The sequence below is a fragment of the Convolutriloba macropyga genome, chromosome 8, assembly GCF_964194025.1.
Source record: "Convolutriloba macropyga chromosome 8, txConMacr16.3, whole genome shotgun sequence".
NCBI lineage: Eukaryota > Metazoa > Xenacoelomorpha > Acoela > Convolutidae > Convolutriloba > Convolutriloba macropyga.
In genome coordinates this window covers 6908374-6932601 of record NC_134475.1, presented here as the reverse complement: position 1 = coordinate 6932601, position 24228 = coordinate 6908374, and the positions used below count along the sequence as shown (strand labels likewise).

The 24228-nt window shown below is 35.6% G+C and overlaps 1 protein-coding gene and 2 non-coding genes across 12 annotated transcripts in view; 1 reads left to right on the top strand and 2 right to left on the bottom strand.

Moving 5' to 3' along the window:
- Positions 1-24228, top strand: part of LOC142344422 (transmembrane protein 94-like) — a 138476-nt gene that overhangs the window by 30126 nt on the left and 84122 nt on the right. For 3 of the 10 annotated variants that reach the window (XM_075396046.1, XM_075396045.1, XM_075396047.1), the window contains exons 1-3: positions 9129-10223; positions 21079-21279; positions 21955-22780. In XM_075396046.1, the coding sequence (XP_075252161.1) occupies positions 9848-10223; positions 21079-21279; positions 21955-22780 (1403 nt within the window). In that variant the 5' untranslated portion in view covers positions 9129-9847. Of the gene's footprint in view, positions 1-2596; positions 3283-9127; positions 10224-21078; positions 21280-21954; positions 22781-24228 lie in introns of those variants that run through there. The other 7 variants (XM_075396048.1, XM_075396044.1, XM_075396042.1 and 4 more) reach the window with 6 other exon arrangements.
- Positions 20664-20734, bottom strand: Trnag-gcc (transfer RNA glycine (anticodon GCC)). Its single transcript has one exon. It is a non-coding gene; the product is annotated as a tRNA-Gly (tRNA).
- Trnah-gug (transfer RNA histidin (anticodon GUG)) lies at positions 20842-20913 on the bottom strand. Its single transcript has one exon. It is a non-coding gene; the product is annotated as a tRNA-His (tRNA).

Genomic DNA, 24228 nt, shown 5'->3' with positions numbered 1-24228 from the left:
ATAACAAAATGAACAAAATCTGAAAAATATATCTTTCATCGATGTTTTTTGAAAACAAATCAAGTCAAATTAAAAAAATATCACATCAACTGAATAGGCTATCAACGGAAAACATTAATTAACTTATGTTATGCTTATGCAATGGGAGCCAACGGAACTTAATTTTGCCGAGTGATATGATAGCAGAAGAATAACACATGGGCAAACCTCAAAAGCTTAAAGTTTTTAAAGAATAATTAGGGTTAAAGTTAACTAAGAACAAGTAAACTAGCAATTGAAAACATTAAATAGATCTTTTATTGTCAAAAACCCATTAAGCCACGTCTAAGTGTATCTTTATCAGTAGTTTTTGTACAAAGTGATGAGAAAAAAGGCGACAACAACAATCAATTTGTGGCACATGAAAAATTTCGCTCCTATGAAAGTTTTTAAAATAATCAGTTCCCATTCAACTTTCGCAGCAATTTGAAAAAATTTTCTCTTTTTAAAATCACTCACTTTTCGCTGCATTTTATTCTCCCGCGTTACTGAAATTAGCAGTCTAAATTGACTTCGTTTTAACATCAGAAATTTGAAAACATTGTGAACAGATCATGAAAAACCGCGCCGCAGTACAATTCAATTTCTTTGGATTGTATAGAAAAAAAACCAGGATGAGCCCATTAGTAAAAAACCAGGATGAGCTATTCAAAATTAATTTAATTTTTTTTACAGCCAGAGGCTAATCAATTTTCAAAGTATGAAATAATCCTACATTTGCTTTCGAGAGTTCAACTGTGGATTTTTTCGAGCAAAACTACGATGAGATTCGGTCACGAACCACATGCGCACTAGCAATACTTAGCACCCCTTTTTATTAAAGAGTAAGTTTTTTTTCTTAATTGGAATTTTTTTTGCAGGTATAATGTTGTTAATAAGAGATTATCTTTCATAAGAGCGGATTAGCATTCGATTTGTTTTTGACTTCAGATAATCGCGTGTGCAGAAAATCATCGATGCATATTTTTTGATGGGTACTACGTTTTTAAATAAGTTGTTTACGCTAGTTTTGTTCTCTAAGGATAATCCAAATTTCACATAAGGAGCTGTTTTTTTGCTGGTAACTTGCTGGTTACATATAAATTTTGCTCATTATTAATTAAATTTTTTTCTTTTTCTCAAGATTATTGTACTGCAAAATAAATTTTTGGTATAATTTTTCCATTGATTTCAATTTTTCTGCAGGTGGTGTCAAAATGGCCGCTCTGATTCCACTTCTAGAAGATGTATGCAGCTATATTGTTACTGTATTCAACTGTTTTTTATTTGAGGTGCAAATTTACAAAAACCCATTTTCAGATCAAAAGTAAACTAATGCATAATTTTTGGGAAAGTGTGACCAATTTGTGTTTGTGTGTGTGTGTGGGGGGAGGGGGGTTTGGGTGGGGGTTATCATATCAGTGTGTCCAAAATGAATAATTTTTGCATACAAATAGGTTAGCTATCAACTACATAAAAAGTGGTTGTAAATTTGGAATTTTCAAGTCTTTCATCTGAACAGATTTTTGCTTTGAATTATTAAGCATGTGAGGGTTGGAGTTGAAATTGGCATGAAATGTTTATGGGAGCATAATTCGCATTTTTATGGCCCCTATTTGGCGCTCTTTATTTCTGTTTCTATCCATTAAATAATTTTAAGCTGGCTAAAACGCCACACGTTGTTTGTGCTTTAAGTGAACAACAGAAACAACCAATGAATATTTGTGTGTCCTCTTCTCATTTTGGTTGAGTTTCATTTTTGGCACTTATTGAAGTACAGTTGTATTTGCCTGTTGTTAGTATATGCTTCAAATATTTTGAGTTTTATTAAAAGCGGCACTAAATGTCACTTTTGCTTCACTATATATTTGCGGATCAACTTTAAGCGCTAAGTGAAAACGAGTTTAGTCTCTTCCCCCCCAACCCCCCCCCCCCTACGTTTGTGAGGATAAAAATCTTGAGAGATTAATTCACTCCGCTTCGCTTTCAGATAAATATATCTGGATATGTATAAACAGTAGAAAGAATATTTTTGCATAACTGAACAAATTTTGGTTTGAGACCGGGTAGGAATTAACCGTCCGCCGGTGTTTCAGTTTAATCATGGCCCAATATTATTCAGCCCTCTAAATTGAATAGGCGTTGCGTTATGGCTGAAACTTGAATAAATTGCTGCGGAAATTACTCAAGGTAAATTGCTTTCATTTATAACATCTTAACCAGCCTACTGTTCTTATGGGTGAGAAAAAGTACCATTTTCCACAATTAATCTATCACCAAATCAGACAAAAAGTGGTTCACGCTTGGGCCGAATTGATGAATTTAACCATTAATTGCCCATAAATTGTTTCCACGGCATAGATTGTTTATTTGGGGGGGGGGGGGGGGTTCTAGTGGTGGGGTGGCTGAGTTGTTTGTTTCCCATAAACTTTTTTTTTGGCGGGATGGGGGAGAGTGCAATTCAAAAATACATTTTGGACCATTGATTCAAGATTCTCAAAAAACAACAGTCATGTGTACTTCTCTGTACTCATTTGTCATAAATGGTTTGTTCATTTCGACCACATGACTTTTCTGCCGCTTGAAGTGACATATAGTGACGTCAGCGGGAGGTTTTGAGTTTACATTTGAAGGTAACTCACTAGAGATTGAAGCCAAGATTTGGTGTAAACTTGTGTTCGTTTCCTTTACTTTGTAGAATGATAATGGGCCTCCTACAAACTCAATGTTCATTCTACTGCCTTGCCTACCCCCTCTGTTTGGGAGAGATAAAAGGCTCTCTTTGTCACAAATAGCGGTGGAGTCGCTCCTCTATCGCACACACAGCTATCTAGCCATAACTTTGTACCTAACTTGTTCTAGTTATTACCTGACTCTGACCACACAGTGCTCAACTTTCTCTTGGTTATGAATATTAACTATACTTGATATTAACTAGCTGTGTAAACCCGTGCGCACTGTCAACGTCTCTCGATTTCACCTGAAAGAAACAAGAAGTTCCTGGCTGCAATCCTGGTCCGTTTTGGATTCGAATTGGGGACTTAAAACAATTTGGGTAGTTATGGTCCGGCTTTGAAGCGAAAGTGGCCAGCTATGTATCTCAAATCTCCTTTTAATCAGTTCTTATTTTTATTGCAAAGTGAGATAGAAATTTTATACCTGTCGTTAAGCAAATGACTCCCATTTGACTCTCTTATGCGTTCACGTGGCGTGTCAGCGTCCAAATGAGCAACAAATTCCACTAACACGGGGTCAACATGAGAGGTTAGTGCGTCTCTTCCTTTTCTTCCACTTTCTTACCTCTGGATAAATCTTAAAATTCTGGTAAAATATATATACTTAGACATATTATGAACAAAATTATGAACTGATTTTTTGAAGTATTAGTTGCAGTTGTAGGGCCAAATATGGTACTTTTAGTTGGAAAACATCTAGAAACGGTTTAAATGTGATATATTTTTATTCAGGCTAATTAATCGTATTTTTGATAAAGCATTCAAACGGAAATAACACTTTGTTCATTTTTTGTTCAAATTTAATTTTAATTTGTGAATAGTTTTATTATTACATTTTTTCTTCGGTAAAATTAATTTAAATGAGCTCGTCAATAATTGTTCTGTTAATTATTTTTCTGTTGAGGTTTTTGGTAATTGGGCGTACGCGTACTGTGGTAAATTGCCGTCCGTTCTTAGAAGTACCCTTAAAAATTACAAAATGATGGCATTTATTTTTGTTTTAAAAGTTCTTAAATGCTTCAGTTGAGGCCAGAGTTCCGGAAAAACAAAGGCACGAAGAATGAGCTTGCTTTTTGAAGTAATTGTACTTGTTCTGAGCCAGTTTAAGCGATTCAAAAAGCGGGAATTTTTTGTCTTTTACCTCTTTTGTGCGTTATATTAGAGAGAGATGGGACAAACATGAACCAAATGTTCTGAAAAGAAGATATTCATATATAATTGCTTTTAATCTAATGGTCTTCAAAATTTCAATTTTAAATAACTGACAATTGTTTAGAATATCCATAAGTAGTTAAGCCTGCTTGCGTAAAGACGCTGTTTGTAGTCAAAATCACAAAATTAGGAGGAATATGCACTAAAAATATGCAGATATTATATTGAATATTTTCGAAAATGATTCAACGGTAGATTTGAGGTTTTTTGACAAGCTGTATTTTCCTTACTTTTTTGAAACATGTAAAAGTTTTGGTACGCGTGTTTTTATTACCTAGTTGACAATACAAATCTTTGCGTTGTAATTAACTTCTGAGTTATATTCAACCTTAGTTTCGAGTTCAAGACAAGGTTGGACAAGGAGTAAAAAAGATTTTGCTTAAATAGCATTTGCTATAAACGAAACTGTTCACTACTGTAAATCTTTTGAACTAAAACATATACAAGAAATTTTTAAAAACGAAATTAATTCCACCCCTTACCTTAAATCTGCATTTTAAGTTGCATCTGTCAATACAATCCATGCCGCAAGATCTCACAGTTTTTGAAGGATCTTTTTGGGTTGAATATCATTTTCCAAACACGCAGACTATGTTTTAGCACTATTCTGATCTAAGACAAATGTTTATGAAATAGCTCATCGAAACAATTATAATGTTATTATCTTGTTTACTGCTTTTCATTTTTGTCAGATTTGTCATCAGTTTCTAATTTTGAAAAATAAACATTTGCGTTTTTAATTGCTCTCAATCGAAGTTTGCAGTAATTATATTAGTCCTGCTGTCTTTTTATGCTATTTTTTGCTTGACTGATTTATTGTCTAACGCTTCTGAATTTTTGCCCGCAAACACGGGATAAACAGGTAACGCCCGGAGGTCATTACGGGCTCTTAGAGCCTTTCGGTTTACTATACTCTAAGTACTATACTCAGCTTTGAAGTCCATCAAATTGCGAAGATTACACAGGATGTACCGATAGAGCACAGTCAATACAATCTGCGACAAAATTTTTCAAGAATTTGATATCGATTTTTGTAGTAACTTTTAGGTGTAAATATTATATTCAGCAACACATGGATCAACTTTGAGCTTTTTTAATACTTCTGAAAGCTTACATCTTATCCATTTTCCGTCCTTTTCTGAGATTTGCTAAGGGTAAATAGTTTAAAGATTTTCCTGCAACCTGCTGGAAGAAAAAACACTATACTGTATATGCAATAGGCTTTCAAATGATAAGATACTGCTTTGCGTCTGTCAAATACGTATGTGGGAACTTTCTGTTCTACACACAGAACTATGCGAACTTTCTTGTTGCTCTTTTTTGCTACTTTTTTGCTACCTCCCTTTGAAATTGGCGCAAACGCAGGAACAAATTGTGTTAAGACGTTGTATGATCAGTTACAATATTTCAACGATAGAAATGTCATTCTGACCACGCAGATGCTGCACGACTGCTGGTGCTTTTATCTGTTTTTGTTCAATTTTGCACTGTGAACCCCTTACCACCCCCCCCCCCTCCACCACCCAGCCAACCTCCCCCGATCGCATCATGTTTTTCCAACTGAGAGTTTTGTGCTTCTCCCCTTTTTGAGGCGCGATTCCTCCACACTACACGTCTTGTGTTGTCTGTCTGTCTGTCTGTCTGGTCTTGTCTGGTTTGAACCGGTCTTTTCGGGCTTATTAAAATTCAGCTCCATGCTAAATTTGCCATCTCTCAAATTACATTAAGTGTAACTGCGCTGCCAATTTTTCCGGAAGCCTTTTTCGTAAATCGATTTCAATCCGCGCGTTTTTCAGTTAAAAAGGGCAGTGGATGAGACGAAATTGACTTTGTTGTCATTCAAGGCGGCAGGTTAAAAGGGTACTTTAAGTGTGGTTGCTGTTCCTTTGAACAGGATCATTGAAAACGCATTTTAACCAGCAGCATAAAAATTGGTTTATTTCTTTTATTTTTGCTTAAACAAAATAGCGTTATATTGCCTACTCACCTATCATTTTTGAAGGATAAAAAGATGAGCGTTGGTCTATTGCTCCCCTAACTGTTTTAATGTGAATCTTTTGTGTTTCTATATTCAACATAGACGGTGCTTTTTATGCTCTTTTCGTTTCTACTTCATTAAACTATTCTAAAACACAGTCTGATGAAGTCTTCTCACTCCTATTATGTCTGCTCAATTTTATACTCTTTCTTCTTTTTCCTCAAATTGCACTTTATACACGCCTGTTTCTTTTCCTGTATTAGTTCACGTTCCCCTTTTTTGTGTAGGTTTTCTGTATAAATTGGTAAATTGTTCTGTTTTAATACATGTTATTGGCACCTGTTTATTTGCGTACCCTAATCATAGACGGTGCTTTTTGCCTGTTATTGTTTTTTCCGAGTCTATTAAATATATTTTTGGATAAATTTGATGAAAAATCCGAATGAATTGCGAAAACTTTAAATATTCAATTATTTAATGGGGCGAGAAACTGCGGAAGTCTAATGGGGTTCAAATCTTTCTTATCTTAAAAATCGGATGTCTCAACACTTGGCATCAATTTTTAAATTAGAAAAATCATTGTTATGTGAAGTTTCTTGTACGTAGCTTTACACCGTACTAACACAATACGTTATGTTTCGTAGAGAATTTGAATCATCGTGAAACAATTTTTAGGTCCGTAACTCACATAGTATTAATTTATTAGCTGACATCAATCCAATCAGTTTACGATCTCAGTTCATACATCAATCTAATTTCAACTGTTGATTTATTAATATCATTCAGCTAATTTTTTTTTATGACATTGACTTTTAAAGTTTTGATTTTTCAATTTTCCATCATAGATTGACTAATGATCGTGAAATTTAATGGTTTTATTATTCAATCTAAAACTCAAAGAAGAAGGGTTTCTTGTTTTTCAAATTTGTTATGGAAAAACTTAGAAGAAAACCCACATATTTTCATGTCAGAAAAGACCACTAAATGGAATCCCCAGCGAACTGAAGCCAAACCCCTTCTTTGAAATAGAAATATTAACAAAATTGGAAAAGTTTACTAATTTGGTTTGTCACACTACAGATAAAAATGGATACAAATTTAGCAGATAAATTGAGTTTTTCAATGGCATATTTCGGTTAAATTCCTTTCAATTAGTTCAATGGTGCGTATTTGTATGCTGCACAACAACTTGATCAAATCGGCCAAACTTTTTTCTTCTCTATACCTATTTGTTTGGATCCTTTCTGTTGAGCAACAGAATTTTTAAAGCACTTGTGTATGCACACTCTGTGTATTATTGAGTTAGGCAAAGCCAATGTTTGTAGGCATTGGGCATTTTTTATAATTACTTTTTGAGGAAATTATGCGAAAACCAATTACAACAGCTATAACGTGCTCTAGTGTCCCTAACAATTGTCCTTACATGGAAATGAGCACAAGTAAAATGTAGTTTATTCCATTATTTTTGCGCACCTCTGTAATAACTTAATAATGAGAAAAAGATTTTGTCAAAAGTTACTGCAAAAAGGGACGCGTGGAAAACTTCGAGAAAAATGCATTATTGTGGGATGGAACTAAACTGAAATGCTGTAATTGAACGTCATTAAAAACTTTTTTCTGTATTTTTGTAAGCTTTAATGATGTTAAGACTATTGTTAGGGACACTTGAGTAATTTGTAGCGTCTAGTGGAGTTTGAATTGTTTAAAATGGTTTTCGCCTAAATTCCCTATTAAGTTTTGGTTACAAATATTAGATTCGCTTAATCGAGCCTTCGCCTATTATCCCACGCCCCCAAAACGTATATTTTTATTTGCTGTCAAACGAAGTATGTAGCAATTATGTTAGTGATGCGGTCTTTTTACGCAATATTTCGCTTGACCGATTTTTACTCTGACCCTATTCACTTTTCGTCCTCAAACTCGGTATAAACAGGTAACACCCGGAGGGCATCAAATTCTCTTAGAGCATTGCAGCTTACCAGTCTCTAAGTATCTGATTAACCGAAACTGTTTAGAAGACATAAATTCATGTTGTGAAGGGCAGTTCTTAGGAGCTTGGCTTATTCAATGCACTTTTCTGTCATCTTTTCAGCTAACAAAATATTTTATAATTCATTATGTATGTCTGATTTCGACTGTTTTACAAGATATGTTTCGAGTTGTACTAGCTTTTCTTTAAAATCATTGCTGTGATTTTCTTTTCACGGAGTAAGGTATAGGCATTTAAAACTGTTGTTATGATTGGTACTCACTGAAATTTTTATGAAATTGTTTTTCAGCTAAGAAAAGAAATGTAAAACTCTTTAGCAAACACTTCTAAGCCAAATATTATGGCTTTAATCTGAGTGATATTAATTATTAATGGAATAAGAAATGAGGTCGGCATTGAGCACCCGGAAAGAAATAATCTTTCTTCCCTGTAGGACACGGAAACATCTGTTTTCATTAAGGTTGTCCTTGTCGTAAGGGAACATTCAATATGTGTATTGGTGTATTGGAAGGGGGGGTATTAATTATTCTCGAATAAAGTTTGAAGCAATTGTAGTCTTGTGTCTTTTTATATGCAAAAATGTTGTTTGAACATTTAGACTCCTTTAATTAACTTTCTCGTTGATCACAGTATCTTGTATTTCACATTATCTATCACTCACAATCGTAAGCAGCTGAACTCAATTGGCGGCAGTTTACTACTAAAAGTGATAATAAATGAAAAGTTTCGCAAAATTGGTGTCATTTTTGCCATTGAAACTATTTTAGTGGTCTATAATGCTCAAATGACATAATATGAACTCCCCCAGTCACTAAATCAGGTTACAATCACACCCTGCATCGGCTGAAGTTTATAGATTTGAGCCTCTGCCTGTCCTCGAGTGCAATTCGGTGGACATTAGTTGGTTGTTTTGTTTTGAAAGAAGGCGTCAGGCGTTCGTTTTCTGGCTAATTGGTTTTGGATACTTTTTCCATGTTTGTGTTCGACTGAGCATTCTTTGTTGCCTTTGAAGGAAACAAAATGGTTTTATGTGAAGAAATGTCATAATGGGATGGAAACCGTGAAATGTTAAATGTTTCCTTCTCAATACGTCAGTCTATACCGCTTCGTAGGAATAAACGCACTCAAGATTAATCGGATTATTAGCCGTTTATTAAAGCGTTTTTAGCAGCAGTGTAATAAATAAAAACGTGTTACGCTCCTAACTAGCTTGTGGTGGTTATAAATAGCTGGTAATAAAATTGATGCTTGCTCTCGATTCTTTTCAAAACACTCAGCTTATGTGTAAAAAATGATCAGCTGTTCGTTTTGGCTGTTAAACACAAGAAGCATCAATTAAAATTCATTTTTAATTTAAACAATTTATACACACAGTTTTATTAAATGCCATAACAGGCCTGCACATCCAGCCATAATAACATCGCAAACAACCCTTATTAGTTTTATTTTTCATTTTTTTAATGATTTAAATTCTTTTTGTTGCATTTTTAAAATGTTAGTGACTTTGTTCATACTTTGGTTAAGTAGTCAAAGAGTTTTAAGCTTGAATTGTGTGGTCAATTAAAAGTACTAACTTCAAAAGGTATTAAAAGTTTAACCGGCTCTTTGTGTAATCATGTATTGTAAAAAAGATATTTATGTTTAACTCAGTATACGTTGATGGTATGTCTATCTAATGGAGTAGTAAGTGTTATTGTAGACGTCTGAAGCAAGTGCTGTTATTTCTTTCCTACTATGGAATTCTCTCCTTATGGAAAAGGAAAAAGTAATGACCATGATGGAGTAGTAATGGATTATTGATTGATTGTTTACCCCTTTTTTTAACCATTGCACAGCCATCGCATCCTACTTTTACCTCTCACTCGCTGTGCATCTTTTATTCACACTTTTCCTTCCTCTCTTCACCCTTTCCTAATGTTTGTTTACGACAACAAAGGTCCTTCTCCAACTGTTTACGATTCAGGGATCACCCATGGAAAAGTAAACAACCTAAACAATGTTGTAAACAAGGACAACACTAGTATTACCCTCGCGCCTCAGCTATCAACATCCTCGCACTACCACCCGTCCCTACCAGCGCCGCTTACAACCGACCACGATACATATTCAGGTTGTCCTCCTGAGCAAGTTACAGATTCTCCAGTGCCCACATCTCTTAAAAACACCCCCTCCGATTACTCCCAACTTTTACTTAAACCCACATCTGACGTGACATCAGAACCCAGTAAATATTTTACCAGTAACAGTTTCCCTCGACGTAATTTTATGCCCAATAGCTCAAATGATGACGGTTAGTATTTGCCTCAACCGAAGTATTTATTCATTTCCTTCCGGTGAAAATCTATAATTGATGCTTCCACACAATTGTGTAGAATGGCATATTTTATTTTTTTAATGATAATCAAGGGTTATATGACTATTTGCCTAAATTACCCAATGCGCCATAATACACAATTTATTCGCTTTGATCTTTTCGTTCAATAATCCGATTAAAAATTGTGCGTATTTTGGGTATTTCGGCATTGGGTATTTTGTCCTGACAACGATTTCCACCCTCTGACTAGCGGAACTTTTTTAAAGTGAGCAGTTACACAAACACTTTAAAATGAAGCGTTTTAAAGGTGGTTTGCCCAATAACGGCTGCTGCTTTATCGGTATAATTTTGATTTATTTGCTGATGAAAAAAAAATGTTTTTGCCTCTTTTTGTCGCTTCTAAAGGCATTAACTTAAACAAGTCGACAAATAATCATGCTTTCCTTAAAATTACAACGTTTAAGTAATTACATCGCAGAAATTTTAATAATGAAACGTTCTTTTATTACGAGCTTCCGTTTTATCCTCAGCAATATTTTTGATAAGATAGCTGCACAGGTCCCGCTAACCTCTAGTGGAATGCTTAAGTTCAAACGGGTATATACGCCTCAGTGGCATTTTTGTCCCGGGCTCAAATTGCGCGGGAATAATCCACATAAATATCTTATTATGCGATGATATGAATGGAAAAGTTGCTTTATTGTGGTTTGTTTTATAACCAACACAGGAATTGAGAGGTCAGAGGTTTGCCCATTCTCCGCTTTATTCCAGTTTATATTTCATTTTCCAACAACACTTTTTTAACCGCATTCACCTGATGTGTCTATTATGGCTCTACTTCTTTCCAACCCGATTCATTTACTCCCCCCCCCCCCCCCCCCCCCCCCCATATTTCAACATCACATCGTTTCACCCCTACATTATTATTTTCACCCCCAAAACCCTTTCGGTCAAAATCTAAGTTTCCGGCATTTCGAATTATTTTGATACCAGTTATATAAAGATTCAAAATGGAGATGAAATAAAAGAGGGGTGAGTTAACCGCGTTAAGGGTTAATTAATGATAGAGGCGGGCGTGGGGTTAGGGGTGGGGGTAGAAAGGCGGAACTTTTGTTATTATATACAGTTCTGAATGGTTGGACGCATTCAGTGCGAATACGATAATCTTCCTATGCTAACACACTAAAATTCCTCTTTGAAAGGGTAATCGATGACTCTGATAATGGTTTTAACTGGCAAAAATTATAGCAGTTGGATAAATTGCATTTCAATTGATCATTAAATTGTAGCAATTTCAGGTCCCAGTGAATCCCACCATTAATTATCCTTTTAACCACTTTGAACCGATTATTGAAATTAGGAAAAGCAATTGGATAGAAATTTGTTCAATATTTGTAGAGTTGATTTTAACATGTGATGTAAAACAATTTTCCATTTAAATTGTAAAACTTAAATTTAAAAAAAATGTATTTCTGTGGAGAGTTCTGTGTTGGCATTCCTCTATTCAACGATTTGCTGTCATTTACAAAATCAAAATTTCAAAATCTTAAAAATTGAATTGTATTCGCCTTTTAATAAATCTCAAACGAAGTTTGTAGCAATTATAGTCCTGTGGTCTTTTTTGTGCGATTTTTTGCTTGACCGATTTTTCGTCGGAACCATTTGACTTTTTGTCCTAAAAAACGGTATAAAAGGGTAATGCGCGGAGGGCATTAAGTTCTCTTAGAGCCTTACGTGTTTCCAGTCTCTAAGTATTTGATTCACTGAAACTGTTTAGGAGACAAGTTAATGGTTTGAAAAACAGTTCCTATGCGTTTGACTTATTCAATGCACTTTAATGCCATCTTTTTAGCTCACAAAATAAACAGGTAACGCCCGGAGGGCATCAAGGGCTCTTAGATCCTTGCGCCTTATACTGGTCAATAAGAAGCGATTCACCAAACGATTTTGCGGAGACAATTTCATGGTGTTAAGGGCTGTTCTTAATCCTAAAACTTTCTTAGAACTCAGTCACCCCCTCACTCAACCCCCTACAGCACGCCCCAGTCCACTCCACCCGGTGGTTTGGACCTCCTCTCGTCCAGTCTTTCGAATACTGCCCGCCTCCGTTTTCTCAGCCTAAGATTGATTGCACACACCATTATTTTTGTTAGGTTTTGTAGTTTAAATTCTTTGTTTTAGATTTGGATTTTTTAGCGTTGTTTCTTTTACGTTTCAAAAGGATGTCTGAGGCTCGGGACGATTAAAATACCACCCTGAAATTGAAGACACGGAGATCTACAATTCTAGAAAGGGCAGCTTGCGTATTAATATTTGTAATTTTTTGGGCATGTTAATTGATGGCTACTTATTTTGCTTCTGTGTTGAATAAATATCCATTTAGAAGCAACTTTTAGAAATAGTTGACTTGTTGTGAATTGTGCACGTATTCACAAACAATGGTGATTCTTGTGGGTCTTTTTTGTCAAATTTTTTTCGACCGTTTTTGACTCCTCGATCGACTTTTACCTCTTTGACTGTTTGAACTTCTGTAATCTAAGTTGCTTCTTGCTCACTATTATAATTAGCTGGTCTAATCTAGAGACAGTTCAGTTCTAAAAGTCAAATTAAAAGTGCGTAAAAGTTGTTGTTTTTTGTTCACTTAAAATCCTAATAGCAGTCTTAAGTTATACCTCTAATAGCGTCATTTGACATACCTTAGTAAAAATTTAGTCCGACTCAAGCAGAATACAATCGAATAGAGCCCCTTTAGTTGTTCTTGTGCATTTCGTCCGATGTTGATTGGTTTCGTTTTTTTTGCGATTGTTACTCTAAACGCATCAGTGCTCTATCTTTGATAATGAATACAAATTTTTAAAATCAACTGGTCACTTTGACTGTCTGATGAAAGTGCTCTTAAAATCAACGGTGAAGTCAAAAGTCTAGTTCTAGATAGTGATCTCTTAAAGTGCATTAGCTGTTATGCAAGCTGTTTGTCTACGATTTTTTCGTCAGTTTGAAAAATAATTGTAATTTTTTACTCTATCGCTCGCCTCGATTTTCATTTCGAGATTTGTCTGCCCGGTCCTCAGGTCATACATTATTAGAATTGATTCATCATATTTCAATAGAGTATATTGTCCTTGGGTACTGTTGAGTCTTAACGGCGCCTTCAGCCTCTCCAGTTCATTAAGTCAAAATCCAGAACTCACTTTTGTTTTCAATTTTAATGTTTTCTTCTTTGAGCCTATTTAAAATGAGTCATATTTAGGTCACAAATAGTGTGCAGATTACTGGACTGCTACTAGAATCTGATTTACACCGACAGGTCAAAATTTAAAATTTTATCTATTGGTGAGATCATCTAAAACTACATAATTGTATCAAATTTTTCACTTTATATCTAGATCAGTCAGTATATCTGAAAGATTTTTGTTCATTCATTCAGTCAAAAGTTATTAAAAGTTAATTAATTATTAAGTTTGATCACGCTTTTTCTCTTTTGTTTGTCCTTTCAAGATGATTTTTGTACCAAATATTTTGTTGTTCTAAGATTAAGTCAAAATGAAGAAGTGATAAAAGCATTAAACATGCCTAAACTATTAAGCTTAGAAACAGTTTGCAAAGTTAGTACTGGTAATATTAAGAATAATAATATGAATAAAAGTTTGTAACTTTCATTTGAAGTGACCATTTTGTAATCAGGCTATGTTTTCGTGCAGCTGCTGTTTGTGGTGGTGGTGATTGTCGGTGTTTGAACGTGGCAGAGATTGAAATGTGTTATTATACATTAGCTTCAAGTACTTTTATTACTTTGTAGAGTTATATATAATTGATTAGCTAGTATTATTGACTGCAGTTATGGCTTTCTCTACATTTGTTTTATGGTCACATTTTGAGCATAAGTAAGAATTTAACATTATTTTCCTTCTAATTTGATACTCTTTCGATAGATTTTATGTGACTAATTCGTTATTTATTTGCAGCTTTTTCCAGTTCTAATTTTAATTTTTTTAAAAAAAAAAACTAATTTTTATGTCGGCTTAACGAAAAACTTAATTCCCTGGGCAAATCTTTACTCTAAAGACTCTGTATGTTCTATTGCTGATTTTCTGGTATTGTTTTAATAATCGTTCGTTTCTCGAAGGTGAGCAGCTTTTGTTTTTTGAGTCAATCACGCGAAATTCTGCTCATTAAAACAATCCTTAATTGTCAGTTGTTCTAAGAGGTGGTCTTTGTAAGAAAGGTCTTGTTTCATCTGAAAAATTGTCAACTGTTTAGCAATTATTATTAATTGTTATTAATTGATTGTCATTACTTAATCTAATTGGCGTTGAGTTATAAGCTGAATTGGTATCTTTTCCTTTATCCCACGGCGCAATTTTGCACCCCCTCAATACTATGTACATTTACAGAAAAGGAAACACTTTTATTTGTGAGAAAAATGACTTCGAATGGAAAACAAACTTTGAATTTAATGTTGAAGCCAAATATTATCTACAGTGTTCGTAAGCACGGTTAATTTTTTTTACTAAACGACGTCAAACTTAATGTCAAACTAAATATGACATCGCTGGCAGTTTTTCTGGAAAATAAGTGTGACAACTTTGTAGACTCTCAAAAAGACAATGAGAAAAAAGACGACGGCTGAATAAACTAATGGCTGACATGTCAAGTTTTGGTTTAGAAATCGTATAATCCATGTTTTTAATTGCTCTTGAACGCAGTTCATAGCAATTATTGTAAACGTGTGTCTTTTTTTTATGCAAAATTTTCGCTTGACGGTTTTGACTTTTCGAGTGACTTTTACGCCCTTGACTTTTTGCATTTCGCGTGATCTAAAATTCTCTCTCAATCACAATTTAGGCTACCCCCCCCCCCCCACCCCCCGACTGAAGCAGGCTGCAATTGATTAGAGCTCCCACTAGTCGTTCAAGAGCAATTCTTCCGACGTTTAGTCGGTTATGTTTTCTATTAGTTAACATGCAATTAATTTCATTTAGAGCGACTTATACTCAATTAGCCTTATTAAATTCATTCAAAGTAAACGAAAGCCATTTTGTAACTTAGGAAAAGCACTTTTGAGATTCGGCCAATGTAGTCAGAAACAAAACTTGGCCACAAAACCTTCAAAAATGTTTCATTATTTTAACGGAAAGATTCTCTGAGTTCGAGCTGTCTATTAGACGAAGAACAGCGTTGAACATGAAATGTATCACCTTTAGCCTGAAAGGAGCTCAAATATTTATATTACTTCTCTTCGATTTCAAAGCAATTCTTAATATAAATATACATAATCGGAAAACAAAATGCGAATGTTAAACTTTTAATACGTAACTTCAATGGCTCTACAGAAGACCCTACTGTTGTTAGCACCATACTGCTTCGTTGAGATGGGCTTTCAGAACTTATGTGAACATCTAGGTTCGATTTCGTAGGCAAAAATCAAAAAGATTTGCTTGAAAATCGTGAAAACTTTCGAAATCTCAAACTTTTTCTGCGATGTGCCAATTTCAAAATTTTTGAGCTTGACTGTAAAATAACCTTGACTGTACAATGCATCACGACTGCTTTTTGCTGATTAATTGCTCTCAAACGAAGTTTGTAGCAATTATATCAGTCCTGTCGGTCTTTTTTTATGCGATTTTTCGCTTGACCAATTTTTTGTCTGACCCATTTGACTTTTCATCCTCAAAAACGGGATAAACAGGTAGCGCCCAGGGGGCATTAAGATTAAGTGCTCTTAGAGCCTTTCAGCTGTTTCAGCTCAAACTGTTTTGGAGACTTATACTTATGGTGTGAAGGGCGGTTCTTAGAGGTTGAGACACCCCCACTATTGCCTCCACCCCCCACCACGCTGTTGCCCCCCCCTCAACCCAGTGTTGCCCCCCGACAGCCCCTGGTGAACCATCCCGTGTCTAGCTACTGGCGAAGCCAACCGCTCTCCGGTCATTTGAGAGCAATTCGCCCGACGTTAGTCGGTTATGTTATATTATGCAAATCAATTTTTTTTTTGCAAAATGAAAACTTGTTTTTTAATGTCTTGTAAATCTTATAATAGTCTTCAGGTTAGCTGTAGCAATAGCCCTTTAGTTTGAGATAACATCAGTTAAAAGAAGTGTTTTTATGCATAACTTGATCACAATATTAGGGAATAACTTACAGAACTTATTAAATGTCTTTAAAAAACAATTAACAGTCAGGTTTCACGCTTTTCAGTCTTCAATGGCAATGTTTACTACTTTCGGCAAAACAAAATCAGGTTCGGAAAAACAAAATACAGTGGTGCTTTATTTACATGATGAGAATAGGACCTTACATTTTGTGACTATATTTGAGCTGATAGTAAAGGACGATCAAAAAGAGCAGCAAATAAATCTCCAAAAACTGTTTGGTTTTGTTAGTAAGCCTTTCTAGTGACCTTAGAATTCTGATCCTCCTAAAGTAACAGCAATAGCAGACAGTTTTGAGAGCCATCATTGGGTCATAAAGCGATAAATCAGCGGAATGAAAAAAATGCGCATAGGGTCCAAAGCGTTAAACCAAAGGCGTTTTGTCATTAATAAATTTAGCAAACGGTGCATTAGTTGAATTTCTTGAGATAGATTTGCGCGATCAAAAATTATCAGTTATCAATTAATAAGGTTGAGTTTTGCGGAAAGAATGTTATAGACAAAGCTAAAGTCAAGCTTAATAGTTGTTATAAATCGGCTTGAAAAATCAACAAATTTTTGTCTAAATTCTTTCGGAAACACAAAAAGTTTAAGTAATAGGTTTTGGAAACTGGCGTACTGTTGGGTTTATATACTTTTGTGCCTTCTTATAAAGGACTGAGCAGATGAATTTTTACATCAAAGCTTCTGTTCTGGATTTTCAAAATGTGAGCACAGTTATCTTTTTGCCAAATTTTCTCGGATATTTACACATCAGATATGCACAGAACCTGCTCATTTTTTTTAAATCTTCAGGTTCAGAAGAATGCATATGCAGAAAGATAAGTGCAGGAAAAAACAAGAATCCGAATTTGACCTACTGAACGAGTTCTCAGCGAAATTTAGTTGAAGTGACCAAAATTGTGCTGAAAATGTAAATTTTTTTCTAAAATTTAGAAAAAATAATTCTGGAACACTGTCATAACTTTTTAGTGCTGGAATTGTTAGAAAAAGTGTGTTGGTTCAATTCTAGGCGCATAGAGCATTAAGATGTTATCGGCCAAATAGGTCCTCAAAGAAGTACAACAAAAAACTACCAATATTTTTCCGTATTTTTCTCAATAATTATGGGTACCAAATCACAACTATTAAAAAATTCAAATGAAATAAAACTATTTTATCTCAGATCTAGTCCAAAAAAGCGAAAACTAATTAGAAATGAACAAAAAGTCCGAAAATGCCAAAATGTTTTGAAAATGGCCGAAATTATGCTAAAAAAGGCTTACTCACAAAAATTCTTTAATAATCTTTTTGTAGGGGAATTTTAGAGGTTAAGGGTTTTGAAATGATGCCATATTAGTTTGCCTTGAAGGCGCTGAATAAACGTCAAAAATATCAACATAAAAAGTGGGGCTGGCATAAAGATCTCACATTTCTCCTTTTCAATAAATGTGGGAACAACACGGCCTTAATTTTAAATTTTGGGGCTGGTTTAGGCCAGCGTTTAATTTATTTGGCACATTATTAATTGCTCTTGAACTTTTTGCGTATCGCGTGGTCTAAATTTCTCTCTCAATCACAATTTCAAGCAGCTGAACTCAATTGGTGGCAATTAAATACTGAAAGTCAAATGAAAAGTGCGCCAAAACTGGTGCCATTTTTCACTTTAAGTTTTAAGAGTGGTATATGTTAACCTCTAATGTGGTTATTTGAAGCCCACTATTGAACTTCTTAGTCCCATTTCGGCTCCCCCTCCTGAAGCAGGCTGCAATTGATTAGAGCTCCCGCTAATCGTTCGAGATTAATTCTTCCGACGTTTAGTCGGTTATGTTTTTTTAAAGCCATCATTGAATGTGGTTTTCTGATGTAAAAATTTTCATGTTTTAATTATCTGCAAACAGAACTATATAAATATTTCTGAAGTCCTTCGAGAGAAAATACAGATTTTTGTAAGACCCAACTTTGTTGCGAACTTTTTTTTGATTTGATGATATATGATGCATTAAATCTGTCTCTCTGTTAAGTTCATCCACGCTTATCTTTGGTTGATGGTTTTGTTGCAGATCACTTGAAATATAATTTGACTAGTTTTTATAAAATTCATCAATCTTTGAGTACTATTTCGACTGTTTAAAGTCTGTGTTTTTGACTCCTTCAGTTTTACCTTTTTAACCTGACGCTGGTCGCTATATTTCTCAAAGTGATTGAATTATGAGAATATTGCAAAGAAGTTGAGTTTTGCATGAGAGGTGTATGGAATGTTTCATAGTTATTTTTTTTATCACAATGTCCTCTTCAAAAAATCAAATTGGGGCTATGAAAGTTGATGTTTTAAGGAAATTCATTTGGCCCACTATAAGTGAACTGATAATTATACTTGGTTTTTCCGAGTGGGGTTTTCTTGTTTTCTTTGACACTTTGCTTACAGTACGACTTTCTCTTTGTAATTGGAAAGAGAACTTTTTCATTTCCAAGATTTTGAATTGTAGTGGGGCTCTATATTATTTAACGACTCCAAGAGGAGTATTGGAGAAGTGTCTTTAAAATCATTTTTATTGGAGTAAGTTTTGAAACAGGAAATGAAACGCTTGAAAAAATTTGGAATACGTACTTCCAAGTGTACTTGAAACTATATAGTACTCAAGTGTCCCTAACTCGGGGTTTTTTGACACCAAGTAATTAAAGTGTCGCTGGTATAAAACTATTTTTGCGTTTGAAATCTAGCAAGAACTCGAGGATTTTCGAACTATTTTTCTTAATTTTTGTTTGTGTTTTTCGTTTTTTTCCATGACCTTAGTTGTCCTTTAGTCTGTTATGAGTTCTCTGTTGTATGTCGAGCATTTCATTACTCTAGTTTGCTTGACGGAACTTTTCGTTGGCTTTATGTGCCCTTGGAATATTTAAAAAATCATTTTTTTCTAGTTTTTTTAGTTCAATTTGCTTCCCGGTGCTATTTTAATGAAATAACTTCAAATTCTTTAAAATCATTATGAGTGATTTTAGCAGGTATTTTTTCTTATGAATGGTTTGTTTCTGATAGAGACGACGCTTAAATCGTTTCCGGAATTCTTCCATCTATTTTTTTAGGTTATGTTCACATTTTCATGATTTTTGAAGTCAAATTGAAGTGGTGAATTTGGTCATGCCGAAACAGGAAGTGGAGCAAATGGTTTTGCGTCGTGAATTTTTTTAAATCTAATTTTAAATTAGAGTGAGAAAATGTTTTTGAAGAACATTTTGCTTGCTTACTAGTGGTTTCTTTTGTTCGCATAAGGCAATTTGAATTTGGTTTTTACTGTTTTTTATAGGATTTTTTCTAAAGGGTTCTCTCAATCCGTTCATAGTCCATTCTAGGCCTAGATTTTTGTTTATTCGATGAAAATGCTGTGAATTGTTGGCCTGGACTTGTCCGGCTATGTTTCATTGCTTCTTGGCTCTGCGTTTTTTGCTCACAAAGTTTTGATTGCAGAGTGGGCGGATCTTTTCTGTTTTGCCCCCCCCACGTCCATTTGCACCCCCACTTACGCATGTTATAGCATATTGTTTGGATTTTATACAATTACATACAATTACGCACAAACGGCATTTACAATTTAATTATGCAGCGAAGTTTTGAAATTAAGACGTATACGGTAATTGAACTTTGCTTATAATGTAAGCAGACAAAGAATAATGCGTCATTTTACTATTTTTGCGCTTATATTCCATAGGATTGGCTTTATGACACTAATTTTTTTGATAACCGGAAACAAAAATCCACCCAATCTTGTGCTGGTGCCGGCACGTTATTGTGCCTAAATTGAAGGATCTCTAAGGACAAAAAAGTACATATTTGGGGGGTGCAAACAGCCTGGTTATATAGGACTGGGGGGGGGGGGGCAAAAACAGAAAAGATCCGAGTGGGCTTCCTGACTGTTGCAAACCGTAGTTCTCGATCGGTATACGATGGAAACAAATTTTGCCCTATTTCTTTTCCCTCAGCACCTCTCTATATCCGATCTCCTTACGGGCTTGCAAAAGTAAATGACGCTGCTCATGAATGACACATGTTTTGTAACTGTTGGTGCTGGAAGTAATGGAGGGAGGATTGAGGATACGGTATCAGGTGCAATATCTTTTTGAGGTTCTGCTACTTAAGGTGGTAAAAAATGAAAAGAGAGTTGAAAGAGTTAAATTGCGAACGTGGGGTAGCTGAGTGAATAAGTTATATGATGAATGTGGTTCCAATTGGAGTATGAAATCAACTAATAGACAAAAATTGAGACAAGGTTATCCGCTGAAAAAATGCATCGGCCGGGAATCGAACCCGGGTCTATCGCGTGGCAGGCGACAATTCTACCACTGAACCACCGATGCTTAAAATAATTGGCGTTCCCCTCTTTGTTCAAATTTTTCTACAATTTTGATGCCTTTAATTTTGCATCCGTTGTAAAAAGCAGTGCTCGCTGCTTAAGGCAAAAGAATGTCCAGACCAGGATTCGAACCTGGGTTATTGCGGCCACAACGCAATGTCCTAACCACTAGACGATCTGGACCGATATACCCTTTACCAAATAGTGTTAAATCCTCAAGCTTTTCATGAACCATTGATGAAGTTATAATTTGTCTGCGTATGGAGTATATAATGGAATTGTAATGTTCTTTATTGTGTGACAATGGAATGAAAAAATGGGAAAACTGAATTGAGAGATTAATCGCAGGTCATGAGAGCAGAAGTCGCGACGTGGGAACCCGTCACACTTCTGGCGCGTTCACCCCTAAAGGTGTTTCGACAGAACCCTACGCACCATCTTCGAGGCACAACCAGAATCGAAACTACCCTCACCTCTCTCGCAGACACAGAAGTCACGCCACCTCACGCGATGACATCCTCGGAGATAGTCACACAGCCCTATCATCAGGTCCGATATTTAAGAAAAAGGGATGTACTCTGTTTCGGCCGCCCCAGCTTAGTGAGCTTAAATTTTTTATGACTCTCAGGCGCACGTTGTATTTTCTTACATAGTAGCGTGCTATATAACATATTATTTGTAACTGGGGGTCATAAAAAACACTGGGGGGGGGGGGGGGGGCAAAACAGAATAGATCCGAAAAAACTCAAAGTTTTTATATAGACAATTAAATTTCGGGTCTTTCCCATTATAGCCCCCCCCCCCCCCGTTATGGTATAATTACCATGATGAGGGGGGTGGGGGTGGGGGGGGGGGGCTATAGGTTATCTGACCACTAAGCTGTGGGGGGGCTATAATGGGAAAGACCCTAAAATTCTTATCATTGAAACGGAAAAGGTGAGACAATAATTATTGTCTTACTTTTTCCATTTCAATGATAAGAATTTTAATTGTATATATAAAAACTTTATTATTTTCTTTAGAAACAATGAGCTTCTATTTTTTCACAATTTTTAATAATAAAAACTTCTTGACTCTACTACTAGATCAAATATACTACAATTAATGACTACAAAATGAATCGCTACGTAATGGCACGTGCTCTGTAACTGGGGGGTTCATGACGTACTGTGGGCAGAAATGGAAAAGATTCTTTATTTCAAGGCCTATTGATTCGTGCTTTAGGTCCCGCTGGAGCACCGAATTATGTCACACTGACAAACGACAGTGACCCCAGATCCCTTCTCTTTGACAAAGCTCATTTAGCCAGAGATAGCCGGAGTATCTACGAAGGACATTACTACCCAAATCCTAATTACCTCCAAAATCAAAGTCAGTCAAACCGCAACTTCACATCCAGTCTATCTCGAAATCAACATTATCAATCAAACGAGCGAGATGCGATAAGCCATCAGCACCAACATCATCAAAATCGACATAATCTTGGCAGCCAGAGGGATTTGGATAGCTGCGATATCCCAGAGTCCAGGTCATCGAGATCCCGTCATTTTCGTGACTCCTCCCCTTTGAAGCGGAAACCATTTCACGAATCCTCGTCAAGTAATCATCGTTACCCCGGCGACTTCCAGAGTCAAACCAGTCTAGCTGGACGAGGGAATCTGAGTAACCGGAAAGAATTGTCCAAACGCGATCTCCAAATGCGCAGTCAGCCCGATTTGAGTTTCAGCATGACGAACAACGAGTTTAATAACTCCAATTCTCACACTGCCTCAATGAATAGATCTGCCATCAACATTCATCAAGGTGTTCTCCATCATATAGACGCCGCCGATAACACAAACAATAACTCTTCAATGATGAACAATGGACCTCCGGGAGTCGTGAATCTGAACAACAGCACCCTGAGTGGCACCGGAGGAATTCCAGGGATATCTATGGTTCCCAACAACGCCAAACTTGGACTGAGCTCCAAACAGGCTCTGGAGAGGTTGTTCCATGAAGTGAACAATGAATTGCAGGAGTTCAGTAGGCAGCAATCAATCAAGAGATCGTAAGTTTGTTTGCAATTGTATTTGCGAGACTTTTTAATAGTCGCGAAGCGATAGCTGAGGCTATTATTGGCCTTCTCTTGGTTTTTTACAATTCAAAGAATTTGAATTGTATTGGGGCGCTGTCTTTTTTTATGATCTGTCCCCACATTTTCATGATTTTTGAAGTCAAATCGGAGTAGTCATTTTGGTCACTCCGATACAGTAAATGGAGCGAAAAAGCGAGTGGTTTTTCGGCGCGAATTTTTTCGGTCTAATTTTAAAATAGAGTGCAAAAACGGTGTTTGGACAAAAGTTCGCTTTCTCGCTAGTGGTTTTTTGTTCACGTGCGGCAATTTCACTTTGATTTTTACTATTTTTTAATTTTTTGAATAGAATTTTTTTAAAAATGGTTCTGCCAATCCATTTATCTTTCATTCTGGGCCTAGTTTTTTTGTTAGAATCAAATTTTCATTTCTCGCTAGTGGTTTTTTGTTCTCCCTAGCGGCATTTTGACCTTGATTTTTTGCTTTTGTTTTTTTTCTGATTTTTTTTAGAAATGGTCTTCCCAATTCACTCATAGTCCGTTCTAGGTCTAGATTTTGTTTAGTCAATGAAAATCCTTTGAATTGTACGTCAGGACTTGTCCTGCTATGTTTTTATTTATTTCGTCGTCACGATTTTTGTTACGACTATATGACGTTACAGTCACTTTAAATCTGCCTTTTGTTCATTCATTCATGCAATTTAAACTGAATTGCGTGAGTGACGTCATTTTTCACTCTTAGTGTAGCGAGTTGTTTTTGTTTATTGGCGTCATTAAATTTTTGGTCACATGTGACTTACCTCACTCTCACAAAAGACTTCCTCACTCTGAAATGGACTTCTTCTTTACTTTAATTCAAAGAGATAAGGCTAAATGAGTGTATATTACTCTAATTGAAGATTATTTAAGAGCAGCTTATAGAAGCAGCAATAAGTTAGACAGATTCCTAATCAAAATTTCAAAATCTCCTTTCTTAATGAAAGGACTAATTTTTTTAATCTTTCTTTTAAAATTTTTTCGACTGCTGATATACAAACCTGTTGCGGCTATTTTTTGACAATCTGCCAGCTATTTATTTTGTTTTTGCATCCCCTTGTACATTTGACACCACCCCTCCCTCCGTTGAAAATTATAGGCCATTACACGACATTTCATAATGAGTAAAAATTACCTTCCCTTGGAAGATTGGAAATAATGCGCTACCGCAAAGCGATAACGGATATCTCGTTTGTTATTTTGAAGTACAAATTTAAACAAAAATGAAAATTGAGTGCTGCTAATTGATATAGCGGTCAATTTTGAAAAAAATGCAGATCGAATTTAAAGGCCCGAATTTTGTCGACATTTGCGCAGTCGTCTGAAAACCACTGAAGATCCGATTTCATGCGCCGATTGTCACACCATTTCATGAACCATATGGGCTAC